At 40.1% G+C, this 13,023-nt stretch overlaps 3 protein-coding genes across 14 annotated transcripts in view; 2 read left to right on the top strand and 1 right to left on the bottom strand.

Moving 5' to 3' along the window:
- LOC135499503 (potassium voltage-gated channel subfamily H member 8-like) overlaps positions 1–7,773 on the top strand; it is a 121,395-nt gene extending 113,622 nt beyond the window's left edge. For 8 of the 12 annotated variants that reach the window (XM_064790294.1, XM_064790283.1, XM_064790288.1 and 5 more), the window contains 5 exons: positions 10–60; positions 1,438–1,500; positions 2,174–2,200; positions 2,916–3,082; positions 3,272–7,773. In XM_064790294.1, coding sequence (XP_064646364.1) covers positions 10–60; positions 1,438–1,500; positions 2,174–2,200; positions 2,916–3,082; positions 3,272–4,083 — 1,120 coding nt within the window. In that variant the 3' untranslated portion in view covers positions 4,084–7,773. The remainder of the gene's footprint in view (positions 1–9; positions 61–1,437; positions 1,501–2,173; positions 2,201–2,915; positions 3,083–3,271) is intronic. The other 4 variants (XM_064790285.1, XM_064790290.1, XM_064790289.1 and 1 more) reach the window with 4 other exon arrangements.
- Positions 7,774–8,152: 379 nt separating this feature from the next.
- Positions 8,153–10,731, bottom strand: LOC135499614 (m-AAA protease-interacting protein 1, mitochondrial-like). The gene is made up of 5 exons (XM_064790489.1): positions 10,068–10,731; positions 9,748–9,825; positions 9,523–9,652; positions 9,075–9,207; positions 8,153–8,529 (listed from the first exon to the last, which is right to left on the bottom strand). Exons 1-5 carry the CDS (start codon positions 10,719–10,721, stop codon positions 8,421–8,423), a joined length of 1,104 nt encoding a protein of 367 aa, XP_064646559.1. The 5' UTR covers positions 10,722–10,731; the 3' UTR covers positions 8,153–8,420.
- An 82-nt stretch (positions 10,732–10,813) lies between these two features.
- On the top strand, positions 10,814–12,993 carry LOC135499457 (tRNA wybutosine-synthesizing protein 5-like). The gene is made up of 5 exons (XM_064790201.1): positions 10,814–10,899; positions 11,328–11,552; positions 11,864–12,046; positions 12,166–12,253; positions 12,626–12,993. The coding sequence occupies exons 1-5, from the start codon at positions 10,822–10,824 to the stop codon at positions 12,991–12,993; spliced, it is 942 nt and encodes a 313-aa protein (XP_064646271.1). The 5' UTR covers positions 10,814–10,821.
- Positions 12,994–13,023: the final 30 nt, after the last annotated feature.

Here is a 13,023-nt window from a genome sequence, read left to right as displayed (position 1 = left end):
TCTGTTCAGCAATCAGTATTCACCGCTCAAAGGTAGTTCACGTCTTCCTAGCAAAAACAGGTAGATTATCGTATTAACTGTTTGCATTCATAGTCTCAGGCCAAGTGACATCATAGCGTATCCCTCAAGAATATCATGGCATCATTTGAACAGATAATATCCCTCCTGACCCTCCTAGAGCCTCATCTTGGCCTGACACTCATGGCCCCAGTCAGTGTTCAGTTGAATCATGACAGTACCACGAGTGACATCAGATATGTCACACCGTGACGTGTCTGGCATAACTCGTGACCTCATGTGTCTCGTAGTTTGTGTATTCACTTCACTTACACTTGACCTCTGAAGGTCAGTTGGACCGCTGAAGATCGGTTTGACCTCCGAAGGTCAGTTAGACCTCTGAAGATCGGTTTGACCTCCGAAGGTCAGTTAGACCTATCACCTTTCTTGCAGCCTGTTCTCAAGGCTTCTGATGCTATTCTGTCACTTGTGCCTAATATAAAACTTAAGTGCACCCCTGACCTTCCTCTTGCACAGTTTGACCTCCTGATGCACTCTTTAACCTTTGCTGCACTTGATGACCTCATTGACCCTAACTGCACTGCACTCTGCCAATATTTGCATTGAGCTTTGGAAACTGCTGCATGTTTCATCCTTCACCTGTTACTATGGTAACATAATGTCATTACCATGGTGACCGTATTGTTGCCCATGGCAATAGATACATTTCTTGGACATTTTTCATGAAAATGCCCTAGCAATGTCAGACATTTTACACTCTATGGCTTCTGTAAACCTGCATATTTTCACCAACAATCTACTGAGTTTGACACTGAGTTTGCCAATTTGCAATATGAACAGATGTGGTGTTGTGTGCTGCCAAAATCAAAAGGTGAAAACAGCTTGAAGGTATTCAGGTTTACGGGGAACTTTTGATGTGTCTTGTTTACTTTATTTGTAATACACAGTCATCTGTCTTGGAAGTTTCTTCAGAATGTGTTTCTCTGAGCCTTGTTGGTCTTCTATCAGTTGCATGACTTGTATGACATGTGGGTTTTATGTCTTGGTTCGAGATCCAGGCTTCTGAGAAAGAGGACGTCACCATGTGATTTTTGACAAAATTTCCCAAATTTATGGTCAATTTCTAAGAATATTCGTGGATGGCTGATACCTCCTGTCCTCCATCATCCAGGTTTCTTGTCAAGTTTAATGGCTGTGGTCTTCTTCTTGGTTTGTACATGTCTGATAGGGTTAACAGATGGATTCAACATCGCGTTATTGTCTTTTTTGTTTTGTTTTTTACTTTGATCTTCAATGCTTTCTTTGCATCGTTTCAAAACTGTAGGAAAACCATTTACCCGACGCAAGGTCTTGACAAAAACTCGAAAAGATCAACAACCAAAAACAACATTCATCTAACTTTCTTGCGCCATTTTTCAGCAAGACTCCAAGTCGCAGATGGGCTCAGGGAGGTTTCCCTGTTGACCAAAAAAAATATGAGAAGTAAGAGTTTAATATTCGCCTAATTTTATTTGGATTTTTAAATTTTATATTTTCATCCTTTTTATGTTGTGAATTTTCAACTTGATCAAATTTCAGTGAGGCACTTTTCAAATTCAGTTCTGCAATTGGGTGTTTTTGACCAAATTGTGAAATTAACCCTCTGTGGGAGGGTCCAAAAGAGACTTCCGGTATCTCTACTGATTCTGTATTCATTTGAACCACTTTTATTCTGTTGACTGGTGAATCTATTCATGGAGATATATACCTCCATGATCAATTTGACATGGCTGTGTCATGACAGTTTGCCTGGATCAACATTCATGTGTAGTTATTGGTACTAAATAGTTTGCTTATGGTGAAGGAAACCTAATGTTTTGGTAAACTTGGTGCACTAGATTTCTCTTCTTTGTATTGTTATGTATTGATAAGCAATCCTTTGACTCGCTTGACACATAAACTGATCTGAACATGAAATAAGTACAATCATTTAGGTGTCAAAATCAAACAATTTGAGTATTAGTGGATATCCATGGCAACAAGCTAGTGCTTGTATTCAGTTGACATTATATGAAATAATGGAGATTAGGTAGTCATGTAAGCCTGTAGGCCTATTCACACTTGTCCCATGTTACTTGGATATTTTTCTTATTCCTGTCATTTGTTCCATGTGCAGATACTTTCCGATGAAGAGATTGGAACCGTAAGTTTGGATTGTTTCTGGTCTTTTAGAGTTTGGGGTTCTGGTTCAAGCTTTGGCTTATCATCATCTGCTTAAAGGCCGAGTATCTCAGGTCACACCAGGCCGGCACTAATGCGGTGTGCACAGTTCCTGGACAGAGGGCAGTTCTGTGATGTATCAGAAAATATGTACAAATGTTGTAGAAAGTGTTTGAGCACTTGCTTTGAATGCGATCTGCAGGGGAACTGTGTAACTTTATAAGTGCCGGCCCCTCTCATGACACTTCTCCTTTACTGTTCCACAGATTTTCATATTTCCATGGCATTTCCATTTTGTACAATTTGAATTAAATTTTCTTCTTGATTTATAAAGTTTTGATCTTTGAGGTGACGGTGTCTATTTTCTTCTGTGGTATTTCTAAAATGTTGTGATCCCAAGGAGGACAGCCTACCTGGAAGTGGCCAAGGAGTTTGTGTTTAGAGAGCTGCACCACATGTTCATTTAGTTTCAATGATCTCCTCTTGAAAAAAGTAATGTTAAATTTGACCATAACTGTATTTACATTTGGTCTAGACTGTAGTTAGAAGTTTGCATACAATACTCATTAGATTTTATTGTTTACTTAACACTAGAAATCATCCTGTAATCAACAGGTTTCGTAATATTAACATACCTTCCCATTAAAACCTGCCTATCTTTATAAATATTCATTTTTCGTTTCATAATATCGTTTCAGATTCCATGAAACGTACGATGGTATATACACACGACGTCGAAGCTTTGAACTTTCCAAGAAACCTGGGGTCCACCCCTCGTGTCGGCGGACCCCGCTTAGTAGTGTGGCAGAGCCCCCTACTGGCTTTCTCCGACCTTGTCATACTGCTCCGTCACTTAATATTCCAGGTACCGTAATCAAGAAATTTTCATCTCTGGCATTTTATGTTTTTGTGCTTATGGCAATTTGCAGTCAAACCCAAAAAATTAAGCAACTCTCAAAATCCAACTTGTTGTTTTGCTGTCACGGGTCATATATTATCAGCTGAGTGTCAGGCTGTCTAGCCTCTAGTTCATGGTCTCCCTTCATTCTTTCAGGCAGTAAATCCCCCGCTCATTCCGCCTCTAGTGAATCCATTCCTACTGCTGTGCTCCACCAAGACCTGGAACAAACAAAAGAAAACATTAGTCGCCTTGACAACCAAGTTGCGACCTTGACCAATGATATTGGTTCATTGACAACGGACGTTAAAACGATGTTGAAATTACTAAATGGATTAGCTGGGAATAGTCCGCATTTGGAGTCACCGAGTACATCGCAGAGTTCTCCGCATAGTACGCCGCCTAGTGACGCAGGAAGTGAGAGACCATCGTTCTTCTTCGGACCTTGTTTGGATGCTGAGGTGAGCTGTGGCACCGGCGCGATAACTAAAAAAGCACAATCGCCTCAACGGCAGGCATCAGGAAAATCTCGTACAAAGTTAGAGAAAATGAACAGCGCCCCCTTGCCAAGTATGAGTGGAAATCCTCCGCATAATGACTTGTTGTTGAGTCATGAGAAGTGTACCGCACCACGATCTGCAACCGACTCTGCCTTGTTCAAAGCGATTAACCCCTTGAGTGTTAAGGACACTCCTCTGAGCCGAGGTGCGAGTGGAGATTCGACTTCCTTGGCAACACCGTTGTCACTGTTTGAAGTTGAGACTTCTCCACCGAGTACAAACTCTACAAGTACAGGTATCGTGTCTCCTGATGCACCCACTTCGGCGTCATCAGGAAATGCTAACACTGGGAATTCCCGGTTTAGTTTCTTTCCGCGGCGATTTAGCAATCGGCGGCGGAGTTCGCAAACGTCAACTCAAGGTACGGACGTCGAGGCACCGGCGAATTTACAATCTTCTGAGCTGTGATTGGTTGCTCATATGTTATGGTAATGAGGTGTTTTAGTTGCACAATTCTTTTAACAACGCATTTAAAGGGACAATGGTCTGTCATTATCTATCATGTAAAGGGATCGAGACAATGTTCTGTCATTATCTATTATTTAAAGGGACAATGGTCGGTCGTTATCTATCATTTAAAGGGACAATGGTCTGTCTATATCATCGGAGAGCTGGTTACCACCAATAATATTGCATAACTTGAAACTCAAGTTTCAGATTGGTGAAATTGCTACATATGGTCACTCTGTGTGTATGGTAGTATACTACAGTACTGATCAAAAAAATATCCTGCTTGCCCATAACAAAATAATCTACAAATGCACTCAATTGGGTTGGAGGTATGTATTGAAAGTGTTCACAAGCATCTATATCAGAAATGTGCTTTGCACACGGTTGTTTAAATTTAAGTGGGATATTTCTTCTGATCAGTACTGGACTTTGTAAATAGGTTTAAATCATGACAAAATTCCCATTCCGGCCTTCAGATTTTTCATGAAACTTAAGGAGTCAAAATGTACCAATATTTTTTGAATTTTTTTGTGATATCTGCTTAGAATTCCAAAGTGTTTGCTAATTTTAGATGATTTGCAAATACTCAATGGTAGTAAAAATGACGGTTGGTCCTCAATGTCTTGGAAGGGACATGGTGTAACACTGTGCTGCTCAGTTAATGTTATTTTCATGTGGGCAATGTTCAGTGTTGGAAGTGGGGCTAGGTTCAGTGTTGGGAGTTGGGCTCTCAGTGTTCAGTGTTGGGAGTTGGGCAATGTGCAGTGTGCTCTAATGTACAGTTTTATATCTTCCCATTGCATTTACCATGTTTTTTGTTCGATCTCTTCATATATACCATAGATTTACAATCAGTTCTCGAATCATGTGCAATATGAGTGAATCTCTAGTCAAATAGGTCATTAAAGGAAGATTATATCCACGGGGAGTTGCATCTCTCTGCAGAGGGTCTGAAAGGGGCGCCTATAAGTCTACCGCTAACCCTGTGCTTGTCTCTTGTTTATGTACATTTTCTGATGCATCCAAAGCCTAGTTTCTGTACAGGAATGCTTCAGACCAGACTGGTGGTGGGCAGGCATTATCTAAGGACACGCCTCATTAAATCAGTTCTGAAGTACATGTATATGACTTGCTTGAGTCTGGTGTTGGGTCAATTATAGTCCAAGCTATTATAAGGTGTCAAGATGTTACAGACTAGGGGTACTATGTATTCATTCATTCTTCTTTTTAAATACAATCAAAGCTTGGCATTTTGGTTTTTGATTTACTATTTATATGGAAAATGTAATATATTGGCAAGAAAATGCATAAATATTTGTGTTTAGCGAAAGGTGTACATGTTTCATTTCTCTGTGTACATTCTGTGTATAATATGAAGTGTGTACAGAGCCCATGCTTCTCTCTGTGTATATATTGGACATATACAAGGAAGATTTTTTATTTTTCAATATTTTGTACATATGAGCTAAGCTAAATATATTGGCAAATCTATATATATACATATGACATATGACATATGACATATGACATATGACATATGACATATGACATAATTCTTAAAATTCTCAATAGGAAATCTTTGTTTAAAAACAAGGTTCTAAATGTGAATTGTGATTTTAGTTTAGTGTATATATCTCAGTCATTTTACCACTATTCATGAGATAGGAAACTGTACAGGTGATTTATATGTAAATTCGGATGATTTATGTTAATTCTGTAATTATTTATATGTAAATCATGTTAACATACAGTGTGCGCTCTGTTAAATGAGTTATGGGCCATCCTATTTCATAATCATGATCCGTAAAACCAAAGTGGTTACTTGCTATAACTGTTGAAAGGTAAAAAGGCCCAAGCTCACATAACTATAAACAGTAGAAACAGCTTCATGTCAAGATATTGGGAACTTTCAGTCAAACTATCATTAATGCAACTTTCAATACATGTCTTATACTCCCCCTCCTCGACCAAAATGAGTACTGGCAAAGTCATGGTCGCTGAAAATACTATGGTATTGTATGGTTGATGCCACACTTTACATGTCACAGTGTTTAAAATACTTTTGCTATTGTAAGGTGTGTGAATTCATGTCAGTATTATTACACGGATTATTGTAACTCAGGTGTCTCAAAAATATATATCTCTGTTTTCAAAATATTTGTCTCTGGCAAATATTCAGATTAAAGCTTAATTCACAAGTAGCAAAAGTATTCTAGCACCAGGAGAGTTGAGACAGGTAATGTCAACATGGGGGCAAGCTAGACCCTGCCATTGTTCTCCATTCACAATTGAGTCTCTTTTCCTAATCTGATCAGTGCCCTTCGTGGTGTGACATATGATTGTGGGAAAACAAAATGGCTGACATTATTATGGGGTCAGCCCACTGTGGCAAGTAACAGGATTGTGGTTGGTTAAAAGCTAAACAGCTTGTTGATTGTGTCGAGAGAAGTGCCTGTTGATGGGAGGCCCGGGGAATGTTAGGTTGTTCCGATATGGAATATGATATTCGTACATTGCTCACTATTTTTGCATTTATCTTTGTTTTATCGAATTTCTTTATAAGAAACTTGATGTATTTATGATTCTTTGTTAATAGCTTTCCATTCCTCCGCTTGATGGTCAGGAACCATGTGTTGTGTATGGTGTCTTGAGACTGTTTCCACATTGCCAAATGTCACGCTTGTGTGGGGTGATTCACTCGCAACCCTGAAGACCCATGCTAGGAAAATCCCAGGTTTGCAAGTGGTTATTGGGGTGCTGAAGGCTGTGACACCAAGCATACCAGCAGAGGTATTGGGAGCCTCGTTTTTGCCACGGGTTGTATACACCCAATTTGATATCTTAGTTCAAAATGGCATGGGTCACGTTCCAGAACAAATCAACCAGCATGAGTACCCAGGGTATTGATGTGTTTCATCCCCCACAGTTTAAAGATTTGAATTACATACATGTCGAGCAAGTTGACTTGTAAAATCACTCAATTTGACATGGTTTATATTTTTACCCATTTCGTGATGTTGCTATGATCACTAAAGTTTGTAAACCCTTGAATAAGAACCAAGTTCTTTGATGGTATTCTGTCACAAACCAACCTTCTCAATGCCAATGCCTAAACTTTGGACTGTAGTTAAGACACACTATGACAAAAATGCCGAATACATTGCAGCTAAAATAGGTGATTTTACAGTACTTGAAGTTCAGGGTAATAGTTACTGTGTTGACACTATTGAGCTTGTTGTGGTGGGTCTGTTACACATAGGCCTATTACATGTTAATCGATGTGCAGGCCCCTTGTGCAAGCCCCCCCCCCTCAACCTGGTTTATAGCACCAACACAGCAGTGTCTTCAGTGTGAACTGTGAATTCTTGTCAAACGCAGACTTAAACCATAAAAATGTCACCTGTAATGGTTTAACCATTAAACTAAAGCAGCAAGTGCAGTCTAAATCATGTCACCGATCGTAAATTAGCCGGTTGCAAACATGTCACAGTTCACAATCTAGGCTTCATCTCGTATCAAGGTTATGGTATCTTCAGCCTGTTGTTCTCATGTTCCTCCATGTTTATTCCCATCTTATTACATTGTATTTCTACACAATATTATCAAATCAACTGTTTTTATCCAAAATAAAACTTGTAAGGAGACAAACATGTGTTTATCCTCAATCAACGTCAATGAAGTGTGATTATGATTTTGAAAGATTTGGGAGTTTAATCCCACCGCCAGCTGTCCTCACTGTCGTCGTCCAAGATGGAACTCCAAAGTCATCATGACAATGCTCTTTTCAATCTCAATCTCAATCCTCGGCCCATCCTCATTGCTGAAGCCCCCTATTCAATGTCAATATCATTGTTTTGACAACTTTGCCTGAACTCACCTCACAACTGAGGCCCAACTTCCAAGTGGGTTGATGATGTATTAGCTGTTCCCTCTCATCAAGTCTGTCAACGATGATCATGTGGGCTAAAGGGACTGGATTTGGAGAAAAGACGCGACAAAAAGACATCATTTCAACTACCGGTAAAATATTTTATTTCATCCCTTCAAAGAGCAAAACCTTGAACGTATTTAGTGAGACATCAATCAAGTGAGATGGCTATTTGGTGGATGGATGCCCCAGACACGCTGCACAGAAAACCCTTAACGAGAGAAGTGTCTTGAACATCATCACAACATCTATTAGTTCCTCTGCATGCCCTTTTTCACAGTTTATACACAAGAGTTCAATTCAATAGTATCAAAAGTTCATCCACTTCGTTTAGAGTTTTTTATTTCTTGAGACTTCGTTAGTTCCTTCATCGACTGAATGGTGGCGTTTCATCCACAATTTCTTTCGGCAGGAAGTGATTGAGTTTATTAACCATCCAATCATCGGCGACGCCCTTGGTGAATTCACGGATGAATCTGAAAGAATAAGAACCTGTTATTCCTGTAAACAGGTCAAGATGCCTGTGGAGAGCATCAATAGTCTCTTCCAGACACTCGGACACAATGTACTAATTAGATGAGTCTACCGAGGACTATATTTAGATCAGAGTGAATATTTGATCCAGTTATTCCAGAGGTGAACAACATCATGCATATTAACCATAGCTGTGATGATATGTAAATGGAGATGACAACAGAGCAGTTAGATAGGTCATCAAAGCTACACATGGAGATGACTAAGATGATTAAGGAATTTCGCGGATTGTTGAAGACAGAGCTGTTTAGTCAGGTGTGATCTTTTTATCTGTAAAGCGCCCGTGAACAAGCATTTTGCTTGAAACGGGCGCTATAGAAATATGGTATTTACATTACATTACATTACATGACTTAAATATTTAAGACTGCAAGAGAAAACAAAGAACATGTGAAATTGAGCAAAATCAACTGATAATTTCACCGAGGAATCGTTCCACGTAACATGTTTTGAACTTCTTGCCATCCTATATTGGAGATGTACCTACCTATAGTTACAGATGTATAACTTATCTGCGTTCTCTGCCACATATTTCTGTATCGCCCAAGGATCTCTCTTCCTCACCTCTGCAAGTCCCACGCACCCCTGGAACACGGTCGTTATCTCGACAAAACGTTTTTCTGCAAAAAAAAAATTGAGCAAGCTCAGAGGTATAGTTTGTGATTACATCTTGTATTGTACACCATGGCCACCCCAGTTTACAGGCTCTTCTCCCTATTATTTCCTTTATCCTCAGAAAGGATGCGATGCCTTGACTTGACCTCTATGGACAGGTCTGGGAGTCAGCAACCAAAACGTTTTAGACGTTCAGGTAGTGGTTGTACGCGAGTTAACAGTTGATGAGAAGGAGTAAAAATGGCGACAAGTGTCTGTGGTCAAGAAGCATTATATGCCGAGTAATACTCAATTGTCCTCTGACGCAACACGGATCATACCTGTCATATCATCAAAGATCATGCCGATTTCATAAATGTAACGAAAAAAGATGTCTTCTGGATCAACCTTGATAATCTGTCTCTGCGATACATTGAGGTCAGCATAGTGGACCTGGGCATCACCTATAGCCTGGAAGAAGATGAGAAACAACATTTCATTGTCAGGTAAATATTCTCCTGGGCTTCTCTGTCATCCAATTACCAGTACAATTAAGAATTACATACCTCGTCAGCAACCACATCAAGTTCCCGGAGATTTTGGAAATCCCCACCAGCAACCAAATCCGAGACAACGAACACTGCCTGAAAAAACAAGAGGTTGAAAGGCTTTGGATATGGCTAGTGACTTTCACTCAGTCTTAAGGTTATTTCCTGTTCTGGAGCATTGTTTATTGTTGTTTAATTATCTTTCGACTGTCAAGTTTGGATATGTCTTGGCCTGCTGAAACCATACCAAAGTTGTCCCTTCAACCTAGGCGTGGCATTTTCCAAATGAATTACAAGGGATTTGCTCAGGATGTTCGACATCAGTTTTCCATACCCACCTGCTCAGCACCATCAAGAAATCCCTTTGTTGAATAACTCTCATCCATGTATCCTCTGATTAAAAATGTCAGGAACCAATTCTTTAAGGTCTTCAAAACACTCGGCCATATTATGACAGGCCATCCAGACAGTCGAAGAGCGGCTGGCTTCTCCCTCCATGGAGGTTCATAATCAGGATCATCAGGGTCCTGGGGTGTTTTGTTGTCTCTAAAATATCTAGCACTTGTGTGAAAGTTTCTAGAAACTCTATAAGCCCCGTTTTGACTTTGCAACTTTCTTGAATATTCCAAAAACAGATTATTGCTGCAGGAATTAGCGTAGAGTAGTTTCCTAAAGTTCACGTTTCCTCCTAGGGCACTGCAAGGCAGACTGCATTGACTGGTTTCACTTTCAGCAGCAGAGGTTATGTGTGTACACACCGGACGCACTTGATGTACATTTTCACTACAGAAATTATTCAAGGAAGGATCGACCAAATATTGACTTGTCTTAAATTCTGAACGTGTTTTGTGTGGACAACCCGATAAAATCTTTGAAAAGTATCTAATGTTTCTATACATCAAATTTGAGCGTTGTACAAAGAGGCATTTATGCATATTTTTAATGAAATTAGTCAAATTTTGCGAGGAAAATTGCGTAATGGGCGCAGCCATTTTGACGCTCTTTAGCGTGCTGGGGGTTGAGGAGGTCTGAATAATCCACGGGTAGCCAGTCCTTTCGCTCCATGACTTTTCGCCCCCAGCCGTCCCCAAGATGTCAGCGCCCATTGGTGAAATTTCGATCGTCGAAAATTGCACAAAAGACGAATTTTTGACCAATCTATACCCTAAAGTACGGAATCAAGAGAGCTTTTTCTTTAAATACAACATTATCTTCAGTTTACTTTCACCTAATCTTCTATTTATTGCCTCTAAATCGTCAAAAACCATTTTAATTGTTGGTTATATAGGCTTGTATACAGGACAGGGTGTCCCGTAAAAATGTGCACATTTTCTTATTTTTTTTGATTTCCTGCTTTGAATCGATTCTAGACTGCTCTGGCCGATCACTTGTTTTTCATTAGTCAAATTCATGGGTCATTCATTGTTAACTTGCCTTTCCACAGAAGAGCAATGATTCGAAATAAAGGTTCTCAGTCTCTGAGCGATAGATCTTCACAGTCAAAGACGACAGACATGGCTTCAGGGCATTGTTTGACAGCCATTTTGCGGCATATTTTACTTAACATTTTCAAAGATATATCTGCCTTTAAATTCCAGCGCAAACCTGTGATATTGAGAGGCTTGGACATCGGACCATGCAAAGACAAGTGGACTGTTGATTATCTCAGTTCAAAAGGAGGAAATAAGGAGGTGAAGCTTCATGTCGCCCCATGTGCTCAAATGGACTTCATCCACAAGAACTTTGCCTATCGGTCACTGCCATTTGATGAGTTCATACAGAGAGCATCTCAGGATGTGAAAGCTGGATACTTCTTTCAAAAGGTAACAACTGGTTTACTTTTGCCTTCCATTGTATGGTCACATCACGTCTCAAATCAGACTCTCTGACTTCAACGGGACATATGGGCAAGATGTGCGTCCCTTAAAGAAAATATGTGGGGATCAAGCGAGGTCAAGGTCGGGAAGACAGACAGACTTATAGGGGCAATAATCTGTTCTGGAGAGACTGAACACTTGGAGGGTGGGCAGTGGCTGGTACTCTCAAGAACTTATTCAATGCCTTGGCCAGTTGATTGAAACTGCTGGCACCTAATGTCCTTTCTCAGACCACAGACTATGTCTCATTTTTTCAGGATGAGAGATACTACCTTCGGTCACTGGGAGATGACCCAAGGAAAAGTGTGGCAGACATCCGTGAACAGTTTCCAGAGATTGCAGACGACTTGAAAATTCCTGAGTTCTTTGACCAGGAAAAGTTCTTCTCAAGCGTGTTCCGGATTGGATCTGCTGGAGTTCAGCTGTGGACTCATTATGATGTGAGTTGAGTCTATTGTTTTTGCTTGAGAAACCTAGGCTTCATTTTGAGTGTTGTTTTGTCAAAATTTGAAGTTTGTTTTATGTCAGCAGTTCAGTTACAGCCCTAGTATCTCTGCAGGTTATGGACAACATCCTTATACAAGTCAAGGGAAGAAAACGAGCTGTCCTCTATGCCCCGAGTGATGCTCTCTACATGCATCTGAATGGTGAGTTGAATGTAGCCCTGTCAGACACCTCTTCTTAATGTTGAATTCAAGTCAACTTACTGCCAATCATTTCATCAAATGATGTGTATTATTGCCAGCAGCACTATCCAGGCTTGAACGAGGGAAGTCTCAAAGCCAGGTGGAATGACTGTATAACAAGGTATATGATCACAATCAGTTATTTCACAACAGTCACAGCCAGGCCACCTGATGTGTGAGGGACACTCTGACTGTTGCAGCAAGGGCGAGGCCACCGTAGCCAAAATACAATCGATAAGTGCACTGTTGAAGGCAGCAGCTCCAACTCTCATATCTGAGCTTTATGTTCTTATACTGGTAGTTTTATGTTAAAATTTACTATGTTGATTTCAGGGGATAAATCTGAAGTCCTGGACATAGACAACCCTGACTTCACAAAATATCCCGACTTCCTAAAAGCGAGGCGATACGAATGTTACCTTGAACCAGGGGATGTCCTCTTCATACCAGCTCTGTGGTTCCATAACATCATCGCTCTCGAATTTAGTGTTGCTGTCAATGTTTTCTGGAAACACCTTGACAACAGTTGCTACGACAACAAGGACACATACGGAAACAAGGACCCTTTAGCAGCGGGCAGAGCATTTCAGATTTTAGATCGTGCTTTAAAAACATTGGATGAACTACCAGAGGAATATTGTGACTTCTATGCTCGTCGATTGGTTGCTAGGATACAAAATAAATCATTTTTGAATTCTTAACATCTGTTTGTTTTATTTATGAGCTCTCTT

The sequence above is a fragment of the Lineus longissimus genome, chromosome 15 (assembly GCF_910592395.1).
Source record: "Lineus longissimus chromosome 15, tnLinLong1.2, whole genome shotgun sequence".
Lineage (NCBI taxonomy): Eukaryota > Metazoa > Nemertea > Pilidiophora > Heteronemertea > Lineidae > Lineus > Lineus longissimus.
This window is presented reverse-complemented; position numbering and strand designations above follow the sequence as displayed.

What these genes read in the sequence shown, in the direction of transcription:
- LOC135499614 (XM_064790489.1), bottom strand. Translation starts at nt 10,721, where the DNA reads ATGGCTGCGCCCATTACGCAATTTTCCTCGCAAAATTTGACTAATTTC. An exon ending in TTGATGTGGTTGCTGACGAG is followed by an intron (nt 9,653 to 9,747) that starts GTATGTAATTCT and finishes ATCTTCTTCCAG; the next exon opens with GCTATAGGTGATGCCCAGGT. An exon ending in GATCTTTGATGATATGACAG is followed by an intron (nt 9,208 to 9,522) that starts GTATGATCCGTG and finishes TTTTTTTTGCAG; the next exon opens with AAAAACGTTTTGTCGAGATA.
- LOC135499457 (XM_064790201.1), top strand. Translation starts at nt 10,822, where the DNA reads ATGTCAGCGCCCATTGGTGAAATTTCGATCGTCGAAAATTGCACAAAA. An exon ending in TGACCAATCTATACCCTAAA is followed by an intron (nt 10,900 to 11,327) that starts GTACGGAATCAA and finishes TTTAAATTCCAG; the next exon opens with CGCAAACCTGTGATATTGAG. An exon ending in AGCTGTGGACTCATTATGAT is followed by an intron (nt 12,047 to 12,165) that starts GTGAGTTGAGTC and finishes GTATCTCTGCAG; the next exon opens with GTTATGGACAACATCCTTAT.